General features: G+C 39.0%; 1 protein-coding gene across 2 annotated transcripts in view; it reads right to left on the bottom strand.

Annotated features, from left to right (window-relative positions):
• Window positions 1-10,219: 10,219 nt before the first annotated feature.
• Window positions 10,220-27,426, bottom strand: part of LOC134225048 (probable ribonuclease ZC3H12B) — a 101,548-nt gene continuing 84,341 nt past the window's right edge. For both annotated transcript variants that reach the window (XM_062704807.1, XM_062704808.1), the window contains exons 3-5: window positions 13,972-14,452; window positions 13,286-13,905; window positions 10,220-12,997 (exon numbers count right to left, since the gene is read on the bottom strand). In XM_062704807.1, coding sequence (XP_062560791.1) covers window positions 12,653-12,997; window positions 13,286-13,905; window positions 13,972-14,452 — 1,446 coding nt within the window. In that variant the 3' untranslated portion in view covers window positions 10,220-12,652. The remainder of the gene's footprint in view (window positions 12,998-13,285; window positions 13,906-13,971; window positions 14,453-27,426) is intronic.

The following is a 27,426-nucleotide window of genomic DNA, read 5'->3' as shown; positions in this document are numbered from 1 at the left end:
ATACCTGTACTTGTTCTGATGAAAACTCCTGCGATGATCTGTTGACGACGAATCCTTCCAAGGGTTGCACTTTCACTTTATCACTTTTCACTATATCACTTTTCACTTTATCACACGAGACTAACATTATTAAGGAATTAAAAGACAAACCAGTTTTCTATACGAAAGCAGACAAAGGTAATGCAATTGTCATTCTAGATAAAATTAATTACGATAACCTTATGATAGAAAAACTTAACAATGGTCCATACAGAAAACAAAGAAAAGATCCCTTGACAGATATTGTGAAAAAGTAGATAAAACCATCAAAGAATGTAAACCCATATTTGAAAATTTGCCTCGACTTAAAATTTCCAACCCAACTTTGCCTAGAATTAGAGGACAACCAAAAATTCACAAACCCGGAAACGAAATCAGAGAAATAATATCTGCGGAAGGGTCTCCAACTCACAAAATAGCAAAATGGTTAGTCAAAGAATTCCAAACACTCTACACACATACACAAACAGACACTAGACAAGTACAAAACACAAAACAGTTTATTGAAAAATTGCAAAACTCAGGAAATATCGAAGAAGACGAGATAATAATGGTTTCATTTGATGTGGCTGCACTGTTCCCAAGTGTTGGAAGATTGGTTACTTAGACAAAAATCAGACGCAACTTGGCAGACAAAAGTACGCACATATTTAAAATTAACAAGACTTTGCATAGAAGAGAACTATTTTACATTTAGAGGAGAATACTACAAGCAGACAAAAGGAGCACCAATGGGTAATCCTCTGTCCCCTTTCTTATGTGAACTGTTCATGGCTAATCTTGAAAAGGATTTGAAGGAAAAGGGGCCATTCCTGAGCGATGGTGGAGATACGTAGATGATATCTTCAGCATCATTAGGAAAGACGCACTTCCATCAATCCTAGAAGCCATTACCAGTGCACATCGGGATATCAAGTCCACTTGTGAACAAGAGAAAGACGGAAAATTGCCCTTTTGGATGTTTTAATAGTTAGAGAATCAAACCAAATAAATTTTGAAATTTACAGAAAACCCACACACACAAAGAGTTATACCCAACACTTCAAACCATTCACACCAACACAAAGCAGCCGCATTCCAACACATGATACATAGACTCGAGACTTTTCCACTTAGCGTCACAGGGAAACAGAAAGAATTAAATTACATTTTTGAAACAGCTAGACTAAACGGATACTCAACTAGAACTATTCAAGCTATTATAGACAAACATAGAAAATCATTGACTACATTATCACCAATAACAAATGAATTGCGACGAGTATCCGTTAATTTTGACCATAATATAACCAGACCATTACGCTCTAAATTTAGAAAAATTGGTATCGAATTAGTTTTCAGTAGCAGGAACAACCAACTGAAGACACTACTTGGAAGCACAAAAGACCCCGTTGACGCATTAGGAAAATCTGGAGTTTATAAAATATCATGCCCACACTGTGACAAAATCTACATAGGACAGACAAAACGAACACTAGACACGAGGTTAAAAGAACATTTGGCAGAAGTAACTAAAGCAAACAAAGACACTGTAAAGATATACATTATCATTTCAAATCTAAAGTAGCCGAATATATATTTAACGAAGATCATCAATTAACCAAAGTCAACATATCACTTCTCAGACAAATACAAAATCCTTGGAAACTTGACGTAGCGGAAAGCTTAGAAATTTACAAACAAAACAAATAAACTTACTTAACAAAGATCAAGGAAACGGATATACCTGGCTGTTTAGATTACTACCCACGGGACGAAGACGAATCGGTTCAAGCGACATGCCCTAATTTTTTACCTACAGTTCTACCTACACACCATATTTAAAGTTAATGAGCAATGCTTTTCTTCAGTCGATAACAAACACTGAAGAAGTTTCCAAGTAGGAAACGAAATGCGTATCTGCTTGTTGATACATAAAAAAGTTAATAGTGGAAGTAAATGGAAGAATAATAGTCTTTTAACCTTGTAGCATTTCCCCTAAGACGCTCTAAAATAATTAATCAATGGTCCACAATTTATTAGTGAAGAGCTATCAACTTATTGCAGAGAGTATGGCATTCAGCTACGGAGGGTAACACCATATTGGCCATAGGCGAATGGTGAGGAAAATAATTATTAAATAAATTATATAAATAATATTTGAAAATAAGTCAAGAGTCAGGAAGCGTTGATTGGGTATGGGACTTACGTACATTTCTGTTAATGTATAACTCCACACCTCTTGTCACCGGTGCTGCACCATCAGTTTTAATGTTTGGGCGAATACTACGCGACAAACTTCCCAGCATTAAAAACAGAAAGGTTCGATTGGAAGAAGAGGAATACCTCGACAGAGATTGGGCGAAAAAGCTTCATGAAGCAGAGTATAGCAATGAACTCCGACATGCAAAACCAAGCAATTTGAAGGAGGGGAAATAGTAGTCGTTAAAACGACAAGACGAATAAATTGTCATCAACGTTTGCACATGTGTATGCATGTATGTATGTATGTATGCATACACATCCCGGGTAGAGGTAAATAACAAATAAATAACATAATAATAACAAATTTTGCTATGATATCAGATTTAGTTATTCCTATCACACTTAAAATATATAACCGAACTCGGTTGAAATTGAACCGTGTTTTTATCTGCTGAACGCTCGGTTGCCTGTTCGGTTCAACAAGAAACAACCGAGCAATCGTTTAATTTGAAATTGCTACCAATCTGTCAAACTAACCGAACAGTCGGTTCTACCAGCATTTATTTATTTAGCAATAACCGTACATCGGTTAGTTGATTTCTACCGAAAGCTGTCAATTAAACCGAATGAACTGTATTTCATATAGCGAAATTCGGTTTCTTAGCCCTTGGTTTTTACTTTAATCAAATCTGAATCAAAATTTAAAGACTCGTTTTAGAACTCTGATTCCGATTATATTAAGGACAAATTTCGTTGAAGAAAAATAATAAACGTTTATTGATATAGTGGAAGTAGTATTCGATATTTTTAATCCAGTATTTTGCACTCGATAATGGCGGCCTAGTGAGATCCGTGGGTGGAGTGCCTTTTTGACATTCAAGTGGTAGAAAATATTTACATATTTTAATCAAGGTAGGCCTCGATTTATTGAAAAAGTTGGCACTCACCAGAATTGTACAAACGAATAAGTGTCAAACATATTTCTCGGATCCTTATTAGGAATGCAAAAACTTGTCATCAATAATTGAGTCGATGTGAAAACTAAACGTTTTTAAACTCCTAGTCTGATTTACTCTGTGTTTAACATAACTCTGGAACTGGTTTTCATGCGACGGATGCTTGCTACATAATAAGCTGCGTTGGTATATCCCAAAACCCGCTGAAACGAACTCCAACTAAAGTCACATTCACGCGAGCATTCATTCACATTCATTCATTTATTTGTAGCCAATCTTATATTTGGATTCGCAATGTAAAAGATCCTTTAAATTTTCTACAGAGAGCGGAGAGCTTTGGAGTCACTTTCTTCATGACTCCATTAATTACAACCTATGCCAATTCAAATATTGTGCCCTCAACAACTTAACTTAAAATCTGTTGGTTTTGCATGTTCGAACATTTTGTGAAGCTCTTGTGCATAGTATGTAGTGGAATGATCTGGCGCCCGCTAGTTGTAAAACATACTCTAAAAACAAATAAAGGAATGATAACATTCGGATCAGTTCCTAACAAAACTAACAACACGAGATCAGAGCAAACATGTCTTTTCACCATATTCTACTGGCTTTAGTTGCGAGGAAAATATGTTCCGTAGATTCCAATGTTTTAATGTAACACTCTTCACAATGCTAGAAAATAGAATTAAAAGGATTTTAAAAATGCATCCGAGAAAACTTCGAAATTCATTAGGAAAATGTTTGACACCTGTTTGTTTATTTAGAAGCCTAATGAGTGCCGATATTTTTGAATAATTCGAGGCCTTCTTTAATTGAAATATGTAAATATTTTCTACCTCTTGAATGTCATAAGGGAACTCACTAGGCCGCCATTATCGAGCGCAAAATACTGGATACCATTTTGGACAACGCTCACTCACGCCTTTTCTAGTATATGATTTCATTATTAGCATCAGGAAATCTGAAAATGGGAAATAAAGATATAATTCCTTATAATAGGAAACATATATTAATATCTTAATACTTTTTACTCACTCTGATTTTTGATAAATAATTTTCGCCAGCACATGTCAACGTCCAGGACATTGATAAAGATTGCAGCCTTTTCTTGACTTTGCATTTTTGGTTGGTTTCCGTCACGAAGTCGTTTGAATGACGTTTAAATAACATAAAGCGATGTTCGGTTTGTTTTACCGAGTAATTTCGGTTGTCAGGTACCGAGCTTGTAAACATTTAGCCTTAACCGTATTTTTCGGTTTAATTTTTGTTCTCATTTGTCAAAAGATGTTTAATAAACCGAATGTTCGGTTTTTATTCAGAATATTTTGAAGAAAACGAACGACTGATCGGTTCATTGCTTTCAACCGATCTGGTTCGGTAAAAAATTCAACCGAGATCGGTATTATAATTTAAGTGTGTATGTTATTTATAAATAACACAAAATAGCATCCCAACAACAAATTTTGTTATAATAGTAAAATTAGTTATTTATATGTTATTGTAAAAAGGAGCAGAACAACAAATAAAGAACAAATTCTGCAATCATAGCAAAGTTTGTTATTCATTTATCATTTGCATTTTGATTTTGATATTTTCTTTTCTTCAAATATTTTGCTATTGGTTTGTTATTATAATAGCAAAATGAGTTATTTACGAGTTATTTGCTAGAGCAATGTCTGTTATTATTTTTGCTATTTTAGCAACTATATCAAACAAACTAATATCATATTTTGCTATTCAGTTATACATATATTCATAGTAAAATTTGATATTATTTTGCTGTTTTCTTCTACCCGGAATGCGTCATACCCGGGTAGAAGTGAATAACAAACAAATAACATAATAATAACAAATTTTGCTGTTATATCAGATTTAGTTATTCTTATGTTATTCATAAATAACATAAAATAGCATCCCAACAGCCAGTTTTGTTATAATAGTAAAATTTATAATTTATATGTTATTGTAAGAAAGAGTAGAACAACAAATGAAGAACACATTTTGCAATCTTAGCAAAGTTTGCTATTCATTTATCATTTGCATTTTCAACATACCAATAATAACTGATTTTGATATTTTCTTACCTTCAAATATTTTGCTATTGGTTTGTTATTATAATAGCAAAATGAGTTATTTGCTAGAGCAATGTCTGTTATTATTTTTGCTATTTTAGCAACTATATCAAACAAACTAATATCAAATTTTGCTATTCAGTTATTCATATATTAATAGTAAAATTTGATATTATTTTGCTGTTTTCTTCTACCCGGGTACACATCAACCAAATCCAACAGTCCAGAACGCATCGGTTGACCGGCCTACATGGTTTCATCGCGCACCAAAGTATTTTTTAGACTATGATTCTAAAGATTTCTGTTGTGTATGAGAGGGATGTCAGGTCGCCTTACTCCGACACTGTAAGTGTAAGATATATTAGTGCTGTCCAATGAGCAGCTCGAAGTAGCTCGAAGTTGTTCCCGTCCTGCTCGGTCTTTTTCGTCAACAAACGGGCATGAGCGTGACAGGAACAACTTCGAGCTACTTCGAGCTGCTCATTGGACAGCACTATTATGTAGAGTATAGAAACATTTGTCAACATTGTAGATGGGTAGATGGCACGGCATACAAAAAACAAGGCAGGCTCATCACGTATGTAAACATTCAGTTTGAGTGTAAACATGCGACGTCACTGCTATCTTCGCACAAGCTGGACCGAGACGATGCTCTACGGTCGCAGCATGCTTACTTTTGTACTCCAACATGTGGCGATAAAATATGCGTCACATTCGAAGTGTCATTTTTCTAACGAGCCTACCTTGTTTTCTGTATACCGTGGGTAGATGGTAAAGAGAGTAGTTCCGGTAAGGAGTTAATATTGAGCAGTGCGACAGAGAAGTGCGTAGACTTTGAGCGGTGGAGAATAAAGATTTGTATCGAATATACTAACGCGTGTGATCCATTATTCCGAACCCATCACCGACTACATATTGGAAAGTTCAGCGCCCACTGGCTAACGAACGAAAATGGCCTACGATTAATTGATTTCATCGGCGCCAAGAATTCTTATTCGGGGGGTCCCGTAGCGTAGTTGGCTACACGTTCGCCTTATAAGCGAATGGTCATGGGTTCGATTCCCAGCCCCTCCACCAAACCCTCGTCAGTCGCCGGATGCGCAGCCCATGCGGTAGCGTATTGGGGAACGCGCCTTATCGTCACGGCTCACAGAAGGACCAATCTTCAAAAAGACGGTCAAAAACCATTTTTTCAAAATGATCCAAATTGATAACTTGAGTCATGGGTTGTTAGTAGAATACTTGACGATGATGTTAACATAGTTTTGAGTCGTTTTATTTGGGTGGATCTTACCTTTACAGTCAATACAAGTTGAGCATGTTTTAGATTTTTTATTCTGTTAAATCTTCTAACATTTATCTTACTGCTTCATTATGTTGGCCACAACGTATACATCACCCAAACCTATTATATTTGGCACCATCACAAAGTGTAGTCCAAAAACTAATAAAGCCACGCATATACGTTCGTAAATTATTTTTGATCGCGCAGAAAGTACTCGGTCTTTATTATGTTTAAAATTATTATTGTATTATCTTCTTGCTGTATTCATTGTGAAATTCAAAAAGGTACCCATCAGTACCCATCAATGAAATTCACATTGTTGTTTCATTTGTATGTCAGGAATCCAATCCTGTAGAAATTAGGTCCCGCCACCCTCCGCCCGCTCAGTTATTTCGGTTTTACTGACAGTGGTCGTTTCGGTCTTGCCAATCAATTTTGATAAAAAGCAACGCACAATATGTTTTCTTTTCTCCTTCTACTTCTCATTTGCCCCAATACAATGGTGCGACATCAGCTGAAAATTGTCTAGGGGTCGTACACTTATTACGTAAGCGTTATTTCTGGTTTTTTCAACATCCCTCACTTCATGTAAGATTTCTTACATACAAATGATTTTTTATTTATAGGTAAAACGACAGATCCCCTCCCCCATAAGGGCATACGTAATAGGTGTACGGCCCCCTAGTACAATTGATTCTCGTCTTACGCATACTTTAATTAGGGAAATTCCACGTGATCATGAGTTTTTACTGGCACTTGCGCACTGAGATTTTGAAAATATTGTTAAAGGAAGTAGGACAAACTATCAAGTCATGTCATGTTTAGTCGCAATGCAGGGAGAGTATTTCATTTGACCCCTACGTCTAATTTCCCATACTTGCTCTGTCAAAGATCATGAGTTTTTCACATGAACCGTAATATCAAGAAACGATTTGCGTCTCTACAGCTTTAGTTTGTGTATGGACGATCCATTCTATAAGTTTACAATTTCTAATAATGGAATACATTTTTCCGTTAGCACTGCAGTGAGGCGGCAGAAATTGGTAATTAAAGGTAGCAGTTAATACTTGTGAAAGTGCTCATACAAATAGAACTCTACACTGGCGGCGCCAGCCATTGATATTTGATGAGGCACCACTTGGTGCAAGCACGTTGTCTTTGAGAACGTTAGCGTGCTTGCGACGACTGGTGCCCCACCTCTCGTTCCGGTAGTGGATCTCTAGCTTACGGGTCGGTGATGCCGAGAAGATGAACCATCCATTCAATGAAATATCATAATATGTGGCCTGCTAGACCATTTTATTCACTTCTAACATTTTTGACCGTCTTTTTTGGGATTGGTCCCACTGTGCGGCTGCCTGATGACCAAGGATGTTACCGATCATTTAGTAATCTGGGTTCGATCATTTAGTAGTTTATCAATAACTCATCCCAGAAGCTGAATTTTAAAATGTGTTGTATGGTGGACTTCGAGTGCGAAGGTTTTTCTACAACTCTGCCTAATGGTTCGTTGTTTGATTTCCTCTAATAACGGAGGTAAAGCGCTAGTTGCAGTTACTTAAACTAAATGATAACAAAATTTCAATCATTTAGTTTAGGTTACCGCATCTAGCGCTATAACTCCGTTATTAGTGGAATTCAAACAATGAACCATTAGGCAGAGTTGCAGAAAAACTTTCGCACTCACCAGAGTGCCTACCAAATAAAAATATACGAATAAAAAAAAAAAGAATTCTGATTTGGAATATTAACACCCAAAAAGCCAAGCTCTTCCAGAAGGCAAATGCTGTTCGCTTTCAACCGATCAATGTGAAATTCAGAGCGGTGTCCAGATTCCGTATGGTTCCGGAATTATTCCAGATTCCGTTGGGGCACCCCCAATATGGCATTTGGGGCATTTCGATGAAAACTTATTTTTTATATGGAACTCTTCCCAAACTTTTACCAAAAAGAAAGCTATACTAAATACGGTTCTATGAGGGGGTTTTTCGATTTTTTGAAGTGCTTATAAGCATCTCCAAGATGTCCCCAAGTGTCCCCGGGGAAGCCGCAGAAGAGGACATTTTAGTTTTTAGTTGAAAATATGTCATGTGACAGCTCTTTCTTCATGATTTCTCACAAATAATCTTCTGGTACGTGTGAAAAGTCTGTAAGACCTCATTGGACACTTCCAGACCCTTATGGAGCGCCCCTGGGGAGCCTGCAGGAATGGACATTTTTATTTGTTGACCCAAACATGTCATGCGACTGCTCACTCTTCATGATTTCTCATGAATAATCTTCTGGTGATTCCATAAAGGGCGATTGACCTCACTGGCCACTTCCAGAATATTACATGATGCCCGGGAGAACCTGTAGAAGAGGACATTTCCTACTACCAAACGTATCGTGCGACAGCTCTATCTTCATGAATATTCTCAAATAAAGTTCTGGTAAGGCTGTAAAGTGTAAAACAATCCATTGTGAACTCCCGGAACACCACGGAGTGCCCCGTTGGAACCTGTAGATATGGATATTTTCATTTTTGCACTAAAACATGTCATGCGATAGCTCTATCTTCATGGTTTCTCACGAATAATTATCTGAAGATCTTATAAAGGACAATTGACCTCAACTCCCATTTCCGGAATATCACGGAGTACCCGAGCGGACCTGTATAAGGGGACATTTCCGATTTAAGAGCAAAATGTGTCATGCAACAACTCATTCTCCATGTTTTTTTTAATGCGTCTGGTAAGTCTGGTAAGAAAGAGACATCATTCACCACTTCCGGAACATCACAGAGTGCCCCATTTTCATTTTTGCAGTAAAACATGTCATGTGACTGCTCTATCTTTAAGGTTACTTACGAATTATCATTTTATGATCTTATAAGTGACAATTGACCTCATTGGCCACTGTCGGAATATCTCTTAGTACCCCGGGTAGATGCGGATATTCCCATATTTTGAGCAAAACGTGGCCTGGGACAGCTCGTTATTAATTTTATACACAAATGATTTACTGGTAAGTCTATAAAGTGCGGAAGAATTCATTGGTCACTTCCGGAACCTCACAGAGTGCCGTGGCGTAACCTATAGGTATTGACAATTCCGACAGCGATACCCTCATGGCTTCTCACGAATAATTCTCTGGTGGTTGTATAGAGGACAATTGACCTTACTGGCCACTTTCTAATCATTATGGAGTGCTCCAGAAAGACCTTATTTATTTGCTCAAGCTAAGGCCGGAGTCATTCGGCGCACTGCCCCATAGTATACTGCCTATGATCGCAAGATGGGACTGATAAAAGCAATGTTGGGTAATGTTCCAAATTGTGTGAAGATTCCGGGCAAATACTCCAGTTCGATCGAATCCCGACGGGGATTACGACAAGGTAATTTAACGGACTTTTGTGCCTGTTGTTAAATATTGTGCTAGATGGTGTCATGCGGAGCGCCGGGGGTAAAAACCGGGATACCCCATCATGCCCCAGTTCAACAGTGTTTGGCCTGTGCGGCTAGAAAAGATCTCAAGAATAACCTGCCCATCAAGAAAAAACGTAAAAAAAATGATAAGTATGTCTATAATATTTATAGTGCATCTGTTAGCCTTAAGTTACGGGTCATTGTTTCCTTTTCAGGTTTTGACTGTTTTTGGACTTTTCTTTTCTGTTCTATACAGTACACCAATTCCAGCATGCCTTAATTTAAATTCAAATATGTACCTTGTATATTTTTCAAACTCATCTTTCCTTCTTTCTCACATTATCTGTTGTTGCTGTTTTTTTCTATGTAAGTAATGTTTTCATAATATCGCATAATTTACGTTTTAACTTGCTGTAACAGAGGATATATCTCTATATGATTTCTTTTTTTACTTCATTTTCTCGCAATGTGATGATAGTTTTCGGTTTTCTCTTTTTATGTTGATGTTGAGTTTGTTTTACTAGTTGTTTTTAAAACGTTATCTATTTGTTTTCACTAAGCCCTTTCTTCATCACTACGCTTATCCATGATTTCTGCAAATGGTACTCTGTTGTGTGCGTGGTAAGGGTATATGTATTTATGTTACCTAACATTAAAAAGATCCAAACTGTCCAGGTTGAAACGGTGTTAAGTAAGGTAATAGTAACAAGTTATGGTAATTGTAGTACTGTCAGCTTTCTTCTTCAATATACACAGGTAGCGTTGAATGCGGGAATTACCCACATTCTATTTTGTTTTTGTAAAACTCTTGGCTGTTAACGATCGTTTCAGGAAGAAAGGAAGAAACAGTTGTTCGAGTTGCTTTGTAAATTTAGTTCGTTTCGTTTTAAAATGCCTCTTTCTCTACTATCTATCAATAGATCTACAGCGATCTCCAAGAAGCTGGTATGAGCGAGCTTCCATGGAAATGTTTAAAAATCGCACACTCGCATTTCGAGTCACATAAAACCCGCTAGTCATTTTAGAACAACGAGAACAATACTGATGATGTTGATCAGGAGCATAACGATAGTGTTGTTGCACATACACGTGATACACTAATACCGAACCATCGAACGAAGTATTGGAAGAAGACGGCCATATATCGTTACTTTTAGTAGTACTAGTATAATGTATGTTGGTACAGTACATTTGTAAGTAGTAAGTATGGTTATCACGAGTCTGCACGCAACAAAAGTGCTTCAATATGAAGTTACACGGAATTGTTTCCGGAGTTGGTTGGGGTCTTTAGCCAATAAAGTCTATACCGTGAGGTGAGGAAAACATTTTTTTGATCAATGACGTCACCATTTCTCCTATATCTGGTGTCATCGTTCATTGGTCTGTAACCGTCTCCATCTACTGGCAGATGCATTTAGAATTTTTGGAATACTAATTATGTGGTTTTGTTTGAACGTTGTTAGTGTAGACTGTCTTGTTTAGTTATGAAGAAAGATAGAAACCACTAAACAGAAATCGTGTATTGATTACCAATACTATAATATTGTAGGATATGATAGGTCTGTAACAAGCGTCGTAGATTGAAATGAGAGAAAGATTTCTCAGCTGTGCTTGATTTACTAATAAATGTCAACGAGGATGAAATAAAAACATAATTAACATTTAACGATTAAATAGTCCATAATAGTATGTGCATCTTGTTTATAAAAGGGGGTTAGGAATATATAACTAGATTAATGGTAAAAAGTTTGTAAAAAGAAAATGCTATCTGTATTTAGAGAAAAATTGTGCTAGAGACTTGAGATTAGATTTTTTGCAGACGTTTGAATAGAATTTCAGTTTTCATGAGTGGTTAGTACTAAGCTTGCATTATTCTCTATAAAATTGGAATTATGTCATAGATTGGAAGCGACAATTGAATAATGCTGCACATCTGTAATTCGGTTCCGCAAAAGTGTGTAGGTGTTTAGGGAAGAAATGACTTTTGGCACCTAATAATCAGAAAGTTTTGTTTCTATATAACACTGGCTGAGTATTCCATCTTAAGTTAAACATTAAAAACAGATATTGCATGTGCTCTTATGAACAAAGCACATATAATAGGGAAGGGAGGTTCAAAGGAAATAATGATCAGGTAATCCAGATGACACAAAGAAGCTTGATAAAACTAATTACAACAAAGTGTACACTGCTCGAAATGCTATTGTATAACATTTACATCCTCGGTTTCCAACATTACTATGATTTATCAAAACGACTTTATATTTCAAGTGCAAAACACTCGATGAGAGTGAAATACATATGTACTGTCGTGAATCGCATATTAGGAAACCCAGCAAAGATGGGACAGGTATGCGATTCACGACAGTGTATTTCACGGAAGACATAGGAAATTATAAAATGCCATAAAAACAATGATTAAGGCATGTTTCATATTACGAAAATAAGATTATAGCACCAAACTACTCCGATTGTGTACAGTCCCAAACAAATATAATATCGGACAATCATAAAAAGAACATATCCCAAACATTCTTTGTGTCAAATAGATTACTCTCTCCCTCTCACCTTAAGAAACATCAACGGAGCTGATAACGATTTCTATAAGTAACGCCTAAGAAAAACCAGGATCCGCAATATCGAACGAGGTAACAATATTTACACCTACACATACACAGGTAGAATGGTGGTGGACTTACTGGTCGCATTTTACATCTTCGGGAACATGGCCAGAATGGCGGCGCAGATCTTCTGCGGATTGGTTTCATCCGGGTACATCTGCAGCACCGTTTGAACCTGTTCTTCCGGGAAGATACTGGCTAGATGGTAGTGCAGCCGACGCCTCTGGTCTTGTTGCAGCTGCTGATGGGCGGCAGCTTGCGATGGTGAAGGCGCCTGTGGTGGCCCAATAACGCCCGTACCGACATTCCCTGGAACCTGTTGCTGTGCAGGCGGTGGCCACAGATTTATGTGTGGTTCGGAGGACGATGCCGGCGGGGGTCCCGTGTGCCACGGTCGGGATGGATCCGGCGCTGAGGCAATACGGGTTACGTTCTGGAAAGGATAGAATAGGAAGCATGTAAGCAACACATAAATACAAGTTATGTGTATGTAATTAAACAAAGTGCATGAAAATTTTAACCGAAATGATACGTGGAGATTTTTGTTGACTAAACCACTGAACAAAAGAAGCACATATTTGGAGCATGCAAATAAACGTAACATTCAATCGATCTCTGTGCCTGCTTGTAAAATGCAGTCAAATTTAATTGAATGTCGAATGTTATTCATTGATGGGACTAGCCTGCAATTTTACACGTCGTTGTATTTAAGGTCTCTCACCTGATGCAGATCCCACTGAGCGCCCGGGTTGGCACGAGCTCCCCCACTTAACGAAGGGGCCAACGGTCGATGGGGAGATAACTGCAGCGTGGTAGGTCCTTGCTGTTGCTGCTGTTGACCAATGGCACCCGCGTTTCGCTGCATCTGATATATTCGAGGGTCACACCCGGCTGGGTTCAGCGTTAACTGACGCTGCAGTTTACGATGTAGATTTACACTAGAATCTACTACATTACGATCACATGGATCTACTGGTTGTGTTTGTTGTTGCTGCTGCGACTGGGATTGTTGTGCTTGCTGCTGTTGCTGTTGCTGCTGTTGTTGCTGTCGATTCCACAGTGATGCACTGTAACTATTCGAATGGTGGAGCTGATTGTATGCCTCCTTGGAGATATTTTCTATGCTATGAGATTTAGGGAAGATTTGTGAATCGACTAAGTTGTGCGGAGGCAGCGAGAGAGGCGAAAGGTCCCAGTTCGATCGATTGGGTGTTGGCATGAAGGGATGTTGCTGGAGATGTAACTGTTGTTGTTGTAGTTGATCCCCTGGGTTTACACCATATATGCTGGAACTCGAGCTGGAGCTACCGGTTTCTGGTGGAACGTTAGATCTTGTGCGACCTGCAAAAATAGTACAAGAATAAATTTTACTTTTCAATTTTCAACCATTATTATTCAAGAACATACACAAAGCTTTCCGTTTATCATTGATTGGACTAGTTTCATTGCTACTATTCGACAAGGGAACACTAAGCGATTTCCCCTGCACCACCGTACGAGCGCTCCCAGTTGCTGCCCCGTCACAACCCGTGCCGCTACTTCGAGCCTGCAGATGGCGAGCCGCGTACTCCGACAAGCGTTCTGTTACGGATTTATGTGGCATACTGCCCCGCTCCGGGTGATAGAATTTGCATTTGTTCCCATAGGTGCATTTCTTTCCATATGGACACGGCGGAGGAGGATCTCCCTTGCGAGGCTGCACTCGCAGGAAGTTGTCTAACGTGGGTCCGGACCGGCCGAGTGGATCGTCAGGTGGCATGAAGCGATCGTTGACAAACGAGTACATCAACACTCGTTCTTCGACCACTTTTTTGAATTCGGAACTCTCCTGCACAAGATCACGGTAGTTATCGTTTGACACCACGATACCGTCGTTTTCGGCAGCAAGCTGAAAGAAATATGGAGAAATTGATACAATAAAATTAATAATCGGTTTTCCTTTCTTGTAAAGTATGATTATTAAATACCAATGCCTGAATTACCAAAAAGCTGTTGAAGCTCAATCAGAAAGCTCTTTGTACCATTACTGACCTAATAACAGGACACTGCCCGAGTTGATATCATTTGAAAAGCATTGGAAAGTCGTCGTTTCTGTAACATGAAACATGAAATTTCGGATTATCTCTTAGATGGAAGTAATGTACTCTCCAATAGTCGAAATCTGTCCTGACCACGTCGTTGCGAATGCTGAGGAAGGGGAAGGATGGTTAGTTGGACACCTACTTAAGAAAGATGCAGAGAACTCTAAGACCTCCCATACACTCTGAGAAAAATCTATGCTAACTTTCTCCTGGTCGACCCTTGCTTCGTTTATGTGCCGAAGACGAAGTAAATAATAGAAAGGGGCTCAAGACAGGACAACGTAAGCCACCCACCACGAGTTTGTATTGGTGGTGACGAAATCGAGGTGGTCGAAGAATTCATGTACTTAGGCTCACTGATGACTGCCGAAAATGATACCAGCAGAGAAATTCGGAGACGCATCGTGGCTGGAAACCGTACATACTTTGGACGCTCCGTTCGAACAGAGTTCGCCGCCGTACCAAACTGACTATCTACAAAACGATCATTAAATCGGTAGTGTCCTTTACGGACACGAGACCTGGACGATACTCGTGGAGGACCACCGCGCACCTGGAGTTTTCGAAAGGAAAGTGCTGCGTACCATCTATGGTGGGGTACAGATGGCAGACGGTACGTTGAGGAGGCGACTGAATTACGAGTTGCATCAGGTGTAGGGAGACCCATCCATCGTTCATACCGCGAAAATCGGACGTCTACGATAGGCCGTAGGCCGTAGCCAGAATGTCGGATAGTAATCCGGTGAAAATGGTTCTCGACAACGATCCGACGGGCAAAAGAAGGCGAGGTGCACAGCGAGCAAGGTGGATCGATCAGGTGGATGACGATTTACGGACCATTCGTAGACTGCATGGTTTGCGACGTACAGTAGAGTGATTCAAATTTTGAATTTTTAGCTTCCCGATATTTAAACGATTGAGAATTTCCCTCATAACTTTTGTTGCAAGCATTAAATCATTTTACAACAACGACGAATTGTTTCCTTGTTAAATTTCCTATATCGCCAATGTACTCAAATATTTTTTATAGCTTAATGGGACGCGTTGGGGGACGGTTTTCAAAAAAGTTACTGTTTTTATAGTAATTTTCATACAAACTTCAAACTGAGCGTGCTCATTAAACTTACTTTCAAATTAGCTAAAGATTTAGGAGGATTATTAAAATGAAATCGTTTAAGCATCGGGGAACAAAAAAGTCAAAATTTGAATCACTCTAGTGCAGCCATGGACGGAGCTGAATGGAGAAGGCTCTTATGTACTGCACAGGCCACTCCGGCCTTAGTCTGAGAAAATAAATAATTGATGTGTTTGTTATTGTTATTTATGGTCTAGTTTTTTTTTGCCCCTTTGGATTGCTATGATCGGGGTGGGTTTGTGAAAATTGACAAGTGATTATGCCGGAAGAACTAGTCTACTTTGACCAAATGAACACCGGACTGTGGGAATCAGCTAACATAATCCTCTTGAAAACTTTCAGGAATGTGGTTTTCTCAGTCAAGTCAGTCACATAGGACAAAGTCTAGTCAAAATGTAAATTTGAATATGTCAGTATTGGTTGTATGTCCGTTAGGCGTTGATTGTTTATTGAGTCATTTCTATTATTGTGAAATGTATAAATAATGTAAAACACTACTTGTCTTCTATATTTTAAATCTGTTATTGTCATTGTGTTGTTGTCGGTTGTCTGTCTGTTATGTTTCAACATAAAGGTCTTATATAACTTTGTCTTATTGGTGTTTTAGTCATTGTTAGATACAGTATGTATAAAACTACAAAAGAATTGTTGAGTATTGCATTACAAATCCTATGTCCTTCCTCTATCTATCAATATCTGCTTTCTCCTTTTATCAATCTCTTTTTCTCTTTTATATCTCAATCTCTACTTTTTTCTTCTGTCTCTCTTCTATCTCAGATTTTCAATTTAATATTTTTCTATCCAATAGTACAGTAAACTTCTACCTTGGCTAGTCTACACCTGGGAGGGAGCTCTCGATACTACACATCAAATTTAATATATACTGTTGTCATGCGGCAAGTAAATTTTTAACAAAAAAAAACATCAACGTAGGAGCCACCTGAAAAGAATCAATTTTGTTTTGTATGTTATTGTTGTTATATTGCCTGCAAAAATTTTCTTGCTGAGAGTTTCGTTTTCGGCTCACACTGACAGCTTGATTTCGGCTTGGCTTGACACACACATTTTTCGAATCTATTTCTCCCTCCCAGGTATAAACAACTTCTCAAACAAAAATTTCAAAAACAATCTGTTTAATAACTGAATCCAAAATGTTCAATATTATTATTTCATTTTATGATCATTTTTTTTTTAATCCTACGTTTTTTCTTGGCTGATTTCTGGTTTGCTATGATGTTTAAGAGTAAGTATGTAAGTAAGTATAAGCAAGTATGATGTTAAGATTTATCATCAGAACCAATACAAAGTGTATGCAAGAAATATTCATTGTTATGGAGAACCATAAATTCAGATTCCTATCATTGAGCTATTTTCTATTCATTTAATTGCATAATGCATCGACATTACTATTTTGAATTTTCCAACCTGATGTAAATCCTGATAAGTCTAAATAGTTCTCCACTCCCAATTGAAAACATTCTGAAAATTGAATGTCTCTAAAATACACTGAACATAGAAACACTGAAGTGCTCCAAATGTGATATGATAGGGTTAGGCGGGGCAAGATGGGTCACGGGGTAAGATGGGTCAGGGCCGTTTTTTAGCATCGTGTACATTTTAATGTGGAGATTATGACTTTGTAGGAGGAATAATTTGGTTCTAATTTATTGTCACTCCATTTGATGATAAAATTTTATTTTGGTCGAATATGGCAAGGTAATAGTAGTTTGTGCAACTAGTTGCAAAAAGATGATTTTTTCAGCACGAGTTGTACGTTTATCCAACGAGGCTTGCCGAGTTGGATAAATACTGAGTGCTGAAAAATTGAGTTTTGCAACGAGTTGCACACGCCATTTTGCAATGACGAAAATGAGCTTTAATATGATAAATCTGTACCAAAATGGTACAATTTTATTTACTTCACATGATCCAAAATATCATGCTGCTACTGGAAACAAACATATTCCATGTTATCGTGCCACATTGTATGCTCGACAGACCATAAAGCGATAGACAAACCTTCCTTTGGAGATTTTGATGTTATGCCCATTAAATTATTTCATTTATTATGTGACATGGAGAATAAACTATTTAAACACTCACCCAAGCTAAATGAGCTAAATGTGGTCATGTAACTACTAGTCTAATGCTGGTTTTCCATTATAGCACCCAAATGAGTGCTATAATGTATTTTATGCAACCCATTTGAGCTGCATAATGTTCTTTAAAGCACCGATTTCATTGGTATGGAAAAGTAGGCCGTTTCATCACTCAAATGTCAACTGTAAAACAGGTATTATGATCAGGAATTGCAAAAAATATTTTTCAGCATTGTTTCTTATGCAAAACACACTTTCTATAAAACGTGTAATCTCGTCGAGCAATGTGAAATTTAAACATTTTTAGTAACATAGTGAACGTATTATAAGTAATGTAGGTGATGTTATACTAACTGCGTTGAAATAAATAAATTTGATCGAAAATTAGACATTCTAACATGAACTTACAAATGGGGCAAGATGGGTCAGCACATACTGAAGTGCATAGTTCGTATTCAAAACATATTTTCCATTGCTGGTTTAATCATTTTAAGGTTACTTTTGACATAATGATGTTAATTTGTTTATTAAAAATGTCTATTTTTTGTTTTTAAGAAAGCTATACTTAGACGGCTTGTTTTCATAAGAATTTTCAGACATTTTTAAATGTAGCGCCATTTCTTCATCCAAGGCTTAAACATTATTTTTTATTCAATATAATCATTGACAATAAAGCTTTTTATCTGTGTGTAAATCAATATTGGGAATAAAAACAATATTAATTGCAGTATTTAAAGGTGACCCATCCTGCCCCGCTGTTTGACCCATCTTACCCCGCCATTTTTTGATTGACAGAAAAATAGACTTCTACTTCAATGACTCGAAGTGGAATAATAAGTGGACTTTTTGTTATTTCATACCCCAGGCTTACAGATTATGAGCTATTTTTATAGATCCATGTTGAAAAGTTGAATTAAAATGTTTCTGTTTTGAGATATTCAGGGTTCGCCTTAGGCGACCCATCTTGCCCCATCATACCCTACACAGATGAATATTATCTTCAGTACCGTCAACCCCCGTGACTTTGGCTAGGGCAATAAATAATTGATGTGTTTGTTGTTGTATAAAGATGGTCTAGTTGTAGAAATTTAAATATATCGATGGTTTCGTGCAATACTGGCACACCTCAAACATTTTCGTTTTTGATATTTTGATGGCAAAGCACAGGAAATGGTATAAAGTTTCGCCTGACAAAAACTCAAGTCGAAATTCACTATACATCAAAAGTTATGCGTATTTCAAAGCTTGACGATTCACATGAATGATTTTTTTTCTTGTTGAAACACACAAAACTAATCCATTTGCACACATGCACAAAGATCGGTAAAATTCGAAATAATCACAATAATATAGAAGTTTATTTTTTTGGGCCAAAATTCTAAAACGTCTTTTCTGAACATTTGCTAAGAGCTTGAGCTTGAGCTTGATTGACTGCTCGTAGTTGCTTCTCTATTATGACCAGATCAGCTGTTCTTGCACAGGGAACCAACAGATGTTTGCTTGGGACTAGCACACATCTTCAATGTACAAGTACTGGTGATCTCATTTGTTAGGTCATACTGGCGCCTGCCACGTCAGAATGCAAGTCAATGTAAGGAAGGGGGAGGAAATGATGATGCAATCACTCGCCCACTGCAAGCCGAATATACCTCTGCACTTGCCACGAGTTCATGCGGAATTTGTTGGAATTTTTGGGTTAGGTTCGAGAGGCAGAGGTCCGTCTTGGTTAACGAGCTGCCAATGTGATAGATAGGAGAAAGCAACTGATGGAATTTCTAATTGGATGTTTGGAAACGCGCTTTATAGTTCATTTCCAATTCTAGCAGATTACTGTTAGAATATTCAAGTTGAAGGTATAGGAATTGAGATGGAAACGGTATGGAAGTCCATTTCCAGTTCTAGCGATTGCTAGAACATGAGAAATATAGAGAAAGATACAAAGTAGTAGAATGGAACGGACCTGGGATTGAACCCACGACCTCCTGCGTATGAGGCAGAAGCAGTAGCCATATGACTACCAAGCCCGCTTCTATTGAGATTGTAAAAGTGAAGTGCGACAGACTGGGTTCGAACCATGGACGTCGGGGTCGGGAGGCCGGTATGTAGACCACACGCCCATCGACGCTTCTTTTCTGAACATTTGCTAAGAACCTATAAAGAAATCAAGAATTTAAGCATAAAAGTCTTTTAATAATACAGGTCAGACTCGATTATCCGGGGTTCGATTATCCGGAATTTTATACTCGATTATCCGGAGTATTTTTTTTTCTTCGAATTTTTTTAAATTTCAATAATATAATGTACAATATGATTATTTGAACAATACATATAGGACGTATGTAGGTTGTGGGTGGGGGTTGAAAAAGGGGTTGTTTTGTTTATTTAAATTTGACCATATAGGCTTGTATGTCAAATTCATGAATTCAAATGAATATATTACGCTTATGTTCATACAAAATATGGTTATTTGAATAAACATGAACGTAGCGGGAATGGGAATGACTGAAATAGGGGTGTTCTATAAATGAAATCTCGCATAACTTTTCAAAAGGACCTAAGTAACATTTTTTTCATGAATTAATTTGAATAGCGCAATCAACAGAATATCATGAAGGCTTTTGATTGCAGTACTCAAATTAATTCATGAAAAAAATGTTACTTAGGTCCTTTTGAAAAGTTAAGCGAGAAATCTTGTTTCCATGAATCAATTATTTTCTCTAAAACATGCCCATAAACTTCTCGCTTCAAGATCTTTTCCGTGGAGGTCCGTTTCCTATCTTTTCCTTCCATGCAATTACTTGATTGACTGTCAATTAAGCTGTTGCATTCCAAATCCAATCCAATGTGGTTCCAAAACTGATGAAGCAATCGCTCCTTCAATTGATAATCAACGACGAAGGACGAATAATTGGTCCAGTGTATGTACTTTTTTTGCTATGTTTCAGCATTGTTTCTAGTGTTAACCTTATGCATCTGTACACAATTGGATTTCCAGATTTGCTTTCCATTCCAGATGTGATATAGGACAGCATTGATTTTGTATTACTATTGGAAGCAGAAACGAGCTCTTACCGTCCATTTTTAATCCTAACAGAATGCTAGAATAGTTAATTTAGAATAGAAAATGGGGACGGCATAAAACTCTATTTCCAGTTTTAGCAATTGCTAGAACATTAAAATTTTAGGAAAAGATACAAAAGTAGGAGAGGGGAACGGGCCAGGGATTGAACTCACGACTCCTTGCGTATGAAGCAGAAGCGGTAACCATGTGACTGAAAGCTGATTTTATTATTATCAGTGGACAATGGTATATAAAAGTTATACGATAAAAAATTTGATTCAAAAAGTCACCTGCAATAGTACACCCAAAGAAATCTGCACGTTGTTTCCACAGTAGATTGATTCGTAGGTAAGTTCTACCTGAGTTTTAGATAGAATTTAACGGACACGTAAGTTTCACCTGTATTTTCTGGAGCATTTGCAGTTATGTGTGCACAACGTTTAGATCATTTGGAGTGTAGTTTGTGCAACTAGTTGCAACAAGATGATTTTTCAACATGAGTTGTACAGATAAATACTACTGTGAGTAATTCTCGCTGAAACCGGGCCACTATTTGCACGAGGTTCTTAAAAATGCCTAAATTTACATTCTTTCGAAAGCTTTCGGCGACAATATTAAGGATCCGAGTTAAATTCATCAGAATTATGAACCCCTCGTTAGTTATACACGAAATTATTTTTTGGACTCCTCGATTTTTGTCAATTCTTGACTCACCAAAACTGTCATAACTTCAACATTTCTCAACCGATCATAGAGATCAGCATATCGTTGGAAAGAGGAAGAGTGTATCCTCAATTTTCAATAATAAAAATACAAGCAGCCATATTGAATTTGGCCGCCATCTTGGATTTCTTTTTGAAAACCATTTTTCCGTCAAGTTCGCAACAACCGATTTTGAATATTAATACATCGATGGAAAGCTTAGCTTATTTTGTGCATTCTATCCGAAAATCTCAGGTGTATGTTTTTTCTATCAAAAGTTATGTATGGTTTCCCAAATTATTTTTTGAAGGGCCATCTGACCAACGAACATTATTTTTATGGTTAATATGGTAATACGACGTCAGTTCCTTGATTTCATACACTATTCTAAGCCAAATATGTTTCAAAAATCAAAAGCATATCAATAACAGTATTTTATTTGAAGGGCTCAAAAGTTTTGAGCATAACAGAGCCCAAGTCCTGGTGTTAGGTGGGACGCTAAACAGCCCTGACACGACGGCCCTCCGACGAGACAGGAGGTTTGCGCAGGCCCAATAAGCCGCCTTTAAAAACAATCATTACGATCAACATAGAAGATAATACGACTCGATACAATCGGCAACGACCTAGGCGACGAATAAAGGATTACGATTGGAAGCTTGGAACATGGAACTGCAAGTCGCTTGGCTTCGCAGGTTGCGACAGGATAATCTACGATGAATTACATCCCCGCTACTTCGATGTCGTAGCGCTGCAGGAAATCTGCTGGACAGGACAGAAAGTGTGGAAAAGCGGGCATCGAGCGGCTACCTTCTACCAAAGCTGTGGCACCACCAACGAGCTGGGAACCGGCTTCATAGTGCTGGGAAAGATGCGCCCACGCGTGATTGGGTGGCAGCCAATCAACGCAAGGATGTGCAAGCTGAGGATAAAAGGCCGTTTCTTCAACTATAGCATCATCAACGTGCACTGCCCACACGAAGGGAGATCCGACGACGAGAAAGAAGCGTTCTATGCGCAGCTGGAGCAGACATACGATGGATGCCCACTGCGGGACGTCAAAATCGTTATCGGTGACATGAACGCTCAGGTAGGAAGGGAGGAAATGTATAGACCGGTCATCGGACCGGATAGTCTGCATACCGTATCGAACGACAACGGCCAACGATGCATAAACTTTGCAGTCTCCCGCGGAATGGTAGTCCGAAGCACTTTCTTCCCCCGCAAGAATATCCACAAGGCCACATGGAAATCACCTAATCAAGTAACGGAAAACCAAATCGACCAGGTTCTAATCGACGGTAAATTCTTCTCCGACATCACGAACGTACGCACTTACCGCAGTGCGAATATTGAATCCGACCACTACCTCGTTGCAGTATGTCTGGGCTCAAAACTCTCGACGGTGATCAACACGCGTCGGAGTCGTCCGCCGGCTTAACATTGGGCGGATACAAGACGGTAGACTAGCCCAAGACTACGCGCAGCAGCTGGAAGTGGCGCTTCCAACGGAAGAGCAGCTAGGCGCAGCATCTCTTGAACATGGCTGGAGAGATATTCGATCCGCCATTGGTAGCACCGCAACCGCTGCACTAAGCACAGTGGCTCCGGATCAGAAGAAACGACTGGTATGACGGCGAATGTGAGCAGTTAGTTGAGGAGAAGAATGCAGCATGGGCGAGATTGCTGCAACACCGCACGAGGGCGAACGAGGCACGATATAAACGGGCGCGGAACAGACAAAACTCGATTTTCCGGAGGAAAAAGCGCCAGCAGGAAGATCGAGACCGTGAAGAGACGGAGGAACTGTACCGCGCTAATAACGCACGAAAGTTTTATGAGAAGTTGAACCGTTCACGTAAGGGCCACGTGCCACAGCCCGATATGTGTAAGGACATAAACGGGAACCTTCTTACGAACGAGCGTGAGGTGATCCAAAGGTGGCGGCAGCACTACGAAGAGCACCTGAATGGCGATATGGCAGACAACGGTGGCGGTATGGTAATGAACCTAGGAGCACGCGCGCAGGACATGCGACTTCCGGCTCCGAATCTCCAGGAAATCCAGGAGGAGATCGGCCGGCTGAAAAACAACAAAGCCCCTGGAGTTGACCAACTACCAGGAGAGCTGTTTAAACACGGTGGTGATGCACTGGCTAGAGCGCTGCACTGGGTGATTACCAAGGTTTGGGAGGATGAGGTTCTGCCGCAGGAGTGGATGGAAGGTGTCGTGTGTCCCATCTACAAAAAGGGCGATAAGCTGGATTGTAGCAACTACCGCGCAATCACATTGCTGAACGCCGCCTACAAGGTACTCTCCCAAATTCTATGCCGTCGACTAACACCAATTGCAAGAGAGTTCGTGGGGCAGTACCAGGCGGGATTTATGGGTGAACGCTCTACCACAGACCAGGTGTTCGCCATACGTCAGGTATTGCAGAAATGCCGCGAATACAACGTGCCCACACATCATCTATTTATCGACTTCAAAGCCGCATATGATACAATCGATCGGGACCAGCTATGGCAGCTAATGCACGAAAACGGATTTCCGGATAAACTGATACGGTTGATCAAGGCGACGATGGATCGGGTGATGTGCGTAGTTCGAGTTTCAGGGGCATTCTCGAGTCCCTTCGAAACCCGCAGAGGGTTACGGCAAGGTGATGGTCTTTCGTGTCTGCTATTCAACATCGCTTTGGAAGGGGTAATACGAAGAGCAGGGATTGACACGAGTGGTACGATTTTCACGAAGTCCGTCCAGTTATTTGGCTTCGCCGACGACATTGATATCATGGCACGTAACTTTGAGAGGATGGAGGAAGCCTACATCAGACTGAAAAGCGAAGCTAAACGGATTGGACTAGTCATCAACACGTCGAAGACGAAGTACATGATAGGAAGAGGCTCAAGAGAGGTCAATGTGAGCCACCCACCACGAGTTTCTATCGGTGGTGACGAAATCGAGGTGGTTGAAGAATTCGTGTACTTGGGCTCACTGGTGACCGCCGATAACGATACCAGCAGAGAAATTCGGAGACGCATAGTGGCTGGAAATCGTACGTACTTTGGACTCCGCAAGACGCTCCGATCGAATAGAGTTCGCCGCCGTACCAAACTGACTATCTACAAAACGCTTATAAGACCGGTAGTTCTCTACGGACACGAGACCTGGACGATGCTCGTGGAGGACCAACGCGCACTGGGAGTTTTCGAAAGGAAAGTGTTGCGTACCATCTATGGTGGGGTGCAGATGGCGGACGGTACGTGGAGGAGGCGAATGAACCACGAGTTGCATCAGCTGTTGGGAGAACCATCCATCGTTCACACCGCAAAAATCGGAAGACTGCGGTGGGCCGGGCACGTAGCCAGAATGTCGGACAGTAATCCGGTGAAAATGGTTCTCGACAACGATCCGACGGGAACAAGAAGGCGAGGTGCACAGCGGGCAAGGTGGATCGATCAGGTGGAGGACGACTTGCGGACCCTCCGCAGACTGCGTGGTTGGCGAAGTACAGCCTTGAACCGAGCTGAATGGAGAAGTCTTTTATGTGCAGCACAGGCCACTCCGGCCTTAGTCTGATGATAAATAAATAAATAACAGAGCCGTATTCAAGTTATTGTATTAAATAATTCAAGAATTTTTGTATTGGTAAATCGTACATAACTTTTGATAGAAAAAACATACACCTGAGATTTTCGGACAGAATGCACAATATAAGCTAAGCTTTCCATCGATGTATTAATATTCAAAATCGGTGGTTGCAAACTTGGCGGAAAAATGGTTTTCAAAAAGAAATCCAAGAGGGCGACCAAATTCAATATGGCTGCTTGTATTTTTAATATTGAAAATTGAGGATACACTCTTCCTCTTTGCAACGATATGCTGATCTCTATGATCGGTTGAGAAATGTTGTAGTTATGACAATTTCGGTGAGTCAGAAATTGACAAAAATCGAGGAGTCCATAAAAATGATTTCGTGTATAACTAACTAGGGGTTCATAATTCTGATGAATTTAACTCGGATCTAGGATCCTTAATATACTCGCCGAAAGCTTTCGAAAGAATATAAATTTAGGCATTTTTAAGAACCTCGTGCAAATAGTGGCCCGGTTTCAGCGAGAATTACTCCTGTTACAAGTAAAAGTCGAGAATTTTTCTTCCAGTGTAAAAATGCATTTTATTTATTTTGTTTTGCCCATGAAGCAAACAATTTCAGTTCAGTGGATATTTTGAATTTGAATTTTTGTGTGATTTCCGTATCCGGTTTGAGTAATAAATGGATTGTTCGTCAAAGCAGACGTTCGTGTTTTTTATTCCGCGTTAAAAACGTTTTGAGGTTATACAGTCCGCCGATCTTGCTTCTCACGTGTAGTTCTGAACAACTACTATTGCTGAAAAAAGCGATAGAAGATCCCGCCTTTGTAGAATTTTGATGTCATGTCCATCAAACTATTTTATTTATCACGCGATGCAGAGAATACACTATTTGAACACTTAACCAAGCAAATTGAGCAAAATGTAGTCACTTGTAATTCTTAAACGATTTTCTCGCAATAAGTTGCATTCGACGGGGGACAAACCCTTGTTGTTCACTATTGAATATAATCACGATCGGTCATTGCGTTCGAAAGTTATGAAGAAAATAGTGTATTGCACCATATAAGCTTGGTTGGTTGATTCGCTAACAGCGTTGCATGAGCCGTAATGTAGGAAATTATTTATGATGTGTATCATACTAAGGCGAAACCAAACGATTGCATCGAGAAAGGCATCGTCACCGCTAGGTGGATTAATCTGGGTTTTTTGAATAGCTCTTTATTTGAGAGACTTTTAGCCCTAGGCTGGCTCACCTCAGATTAATCATGAACTCTTTTTCCTGCAGTCTTTAATATACAATGACACTTTGATTCATTTGAACAAGACAAACACTTTATAATGTTGCTGTTCCTTACACACTATGTTTGTTTTGGATACAACATATTTCACACTCATTTACTGTGTGTGTGCGTCCCAGCTGGGGGTGGTGATCAAGTGGTACTACGAATAATTTGAATAAATTAGAATAAATTTAAGAATAACGATCAAATCTCATAACAGATACAGCAAAACTTTACAAGGACGCCCTTATCCGTACTAACTACTCAGGGAGTAGAAGGTCGAGAAGAGCTACCGTTGCAAACCAAAGCGTGAACCGGATACCTGAGACTCCCGCAGCAAACGATGCCCTGTGCGTATTTAGTGTAAAATTTCATGAACATAGTATTTTGAAGCACTAAGAGAAAGAACTGGAACATGCTCACCAACTTAGTTTGTCCAGAGTTTTGCATTTTCTATCCTCCTTTGCTTCCATTGAAAACGTGATCACAATGCCCAACTATGGCCGATTTGGAGGCTGCGTTTGTTCACGCTGGGTTAGCTGTGGAAGTTTTGGTAGCTGATACTGTCATGTTGCTTCCTTCAAATAGGATCAACTGCGTCCATGGTATTGAAAATTGAATTTGAAATAGAATTCTTGAATTCTGAAAATATTTGTTCAAAAGTAGGGAGACAGTATCAAACATTACAGCATAATAACATGAGTGTTATTGATTGGAAATCATATACAATTTTAATACATGGAGTGACGTAGTTTTATATAAAAAACCCAGATTAATCCACCTAGCAGTGATGATGCCTTTCTCGTGCATTATAAAATATATTGAAAAAATCACATTAGAAAGGTCAAAAAAGCTCTTTAGGAGAATAGATCACATTTTTTCGATCATTTTGCATGTTTTTGCA

Source organism: Armigeres subalbatus, chromosome 3 (genome assembly GCF_024139115.2).
Source record: "Armigeres subalbatus isolate Guangzhou_Male chromosome 3, GZ_Asu_2, whole genome shotgun sequence".
NCBI classification, from domain to species: Eukaryota; Metazoa; Arthropoda; class Insecta; order Diptera; family Culicidae; genus Armigeres; species Armigeres subalbatus.
The sequence above is the reverse complement of the archived record's forward strand: the minus strand, read 5'-3'. Positions and strand labels throughout refer to the sequence as shown.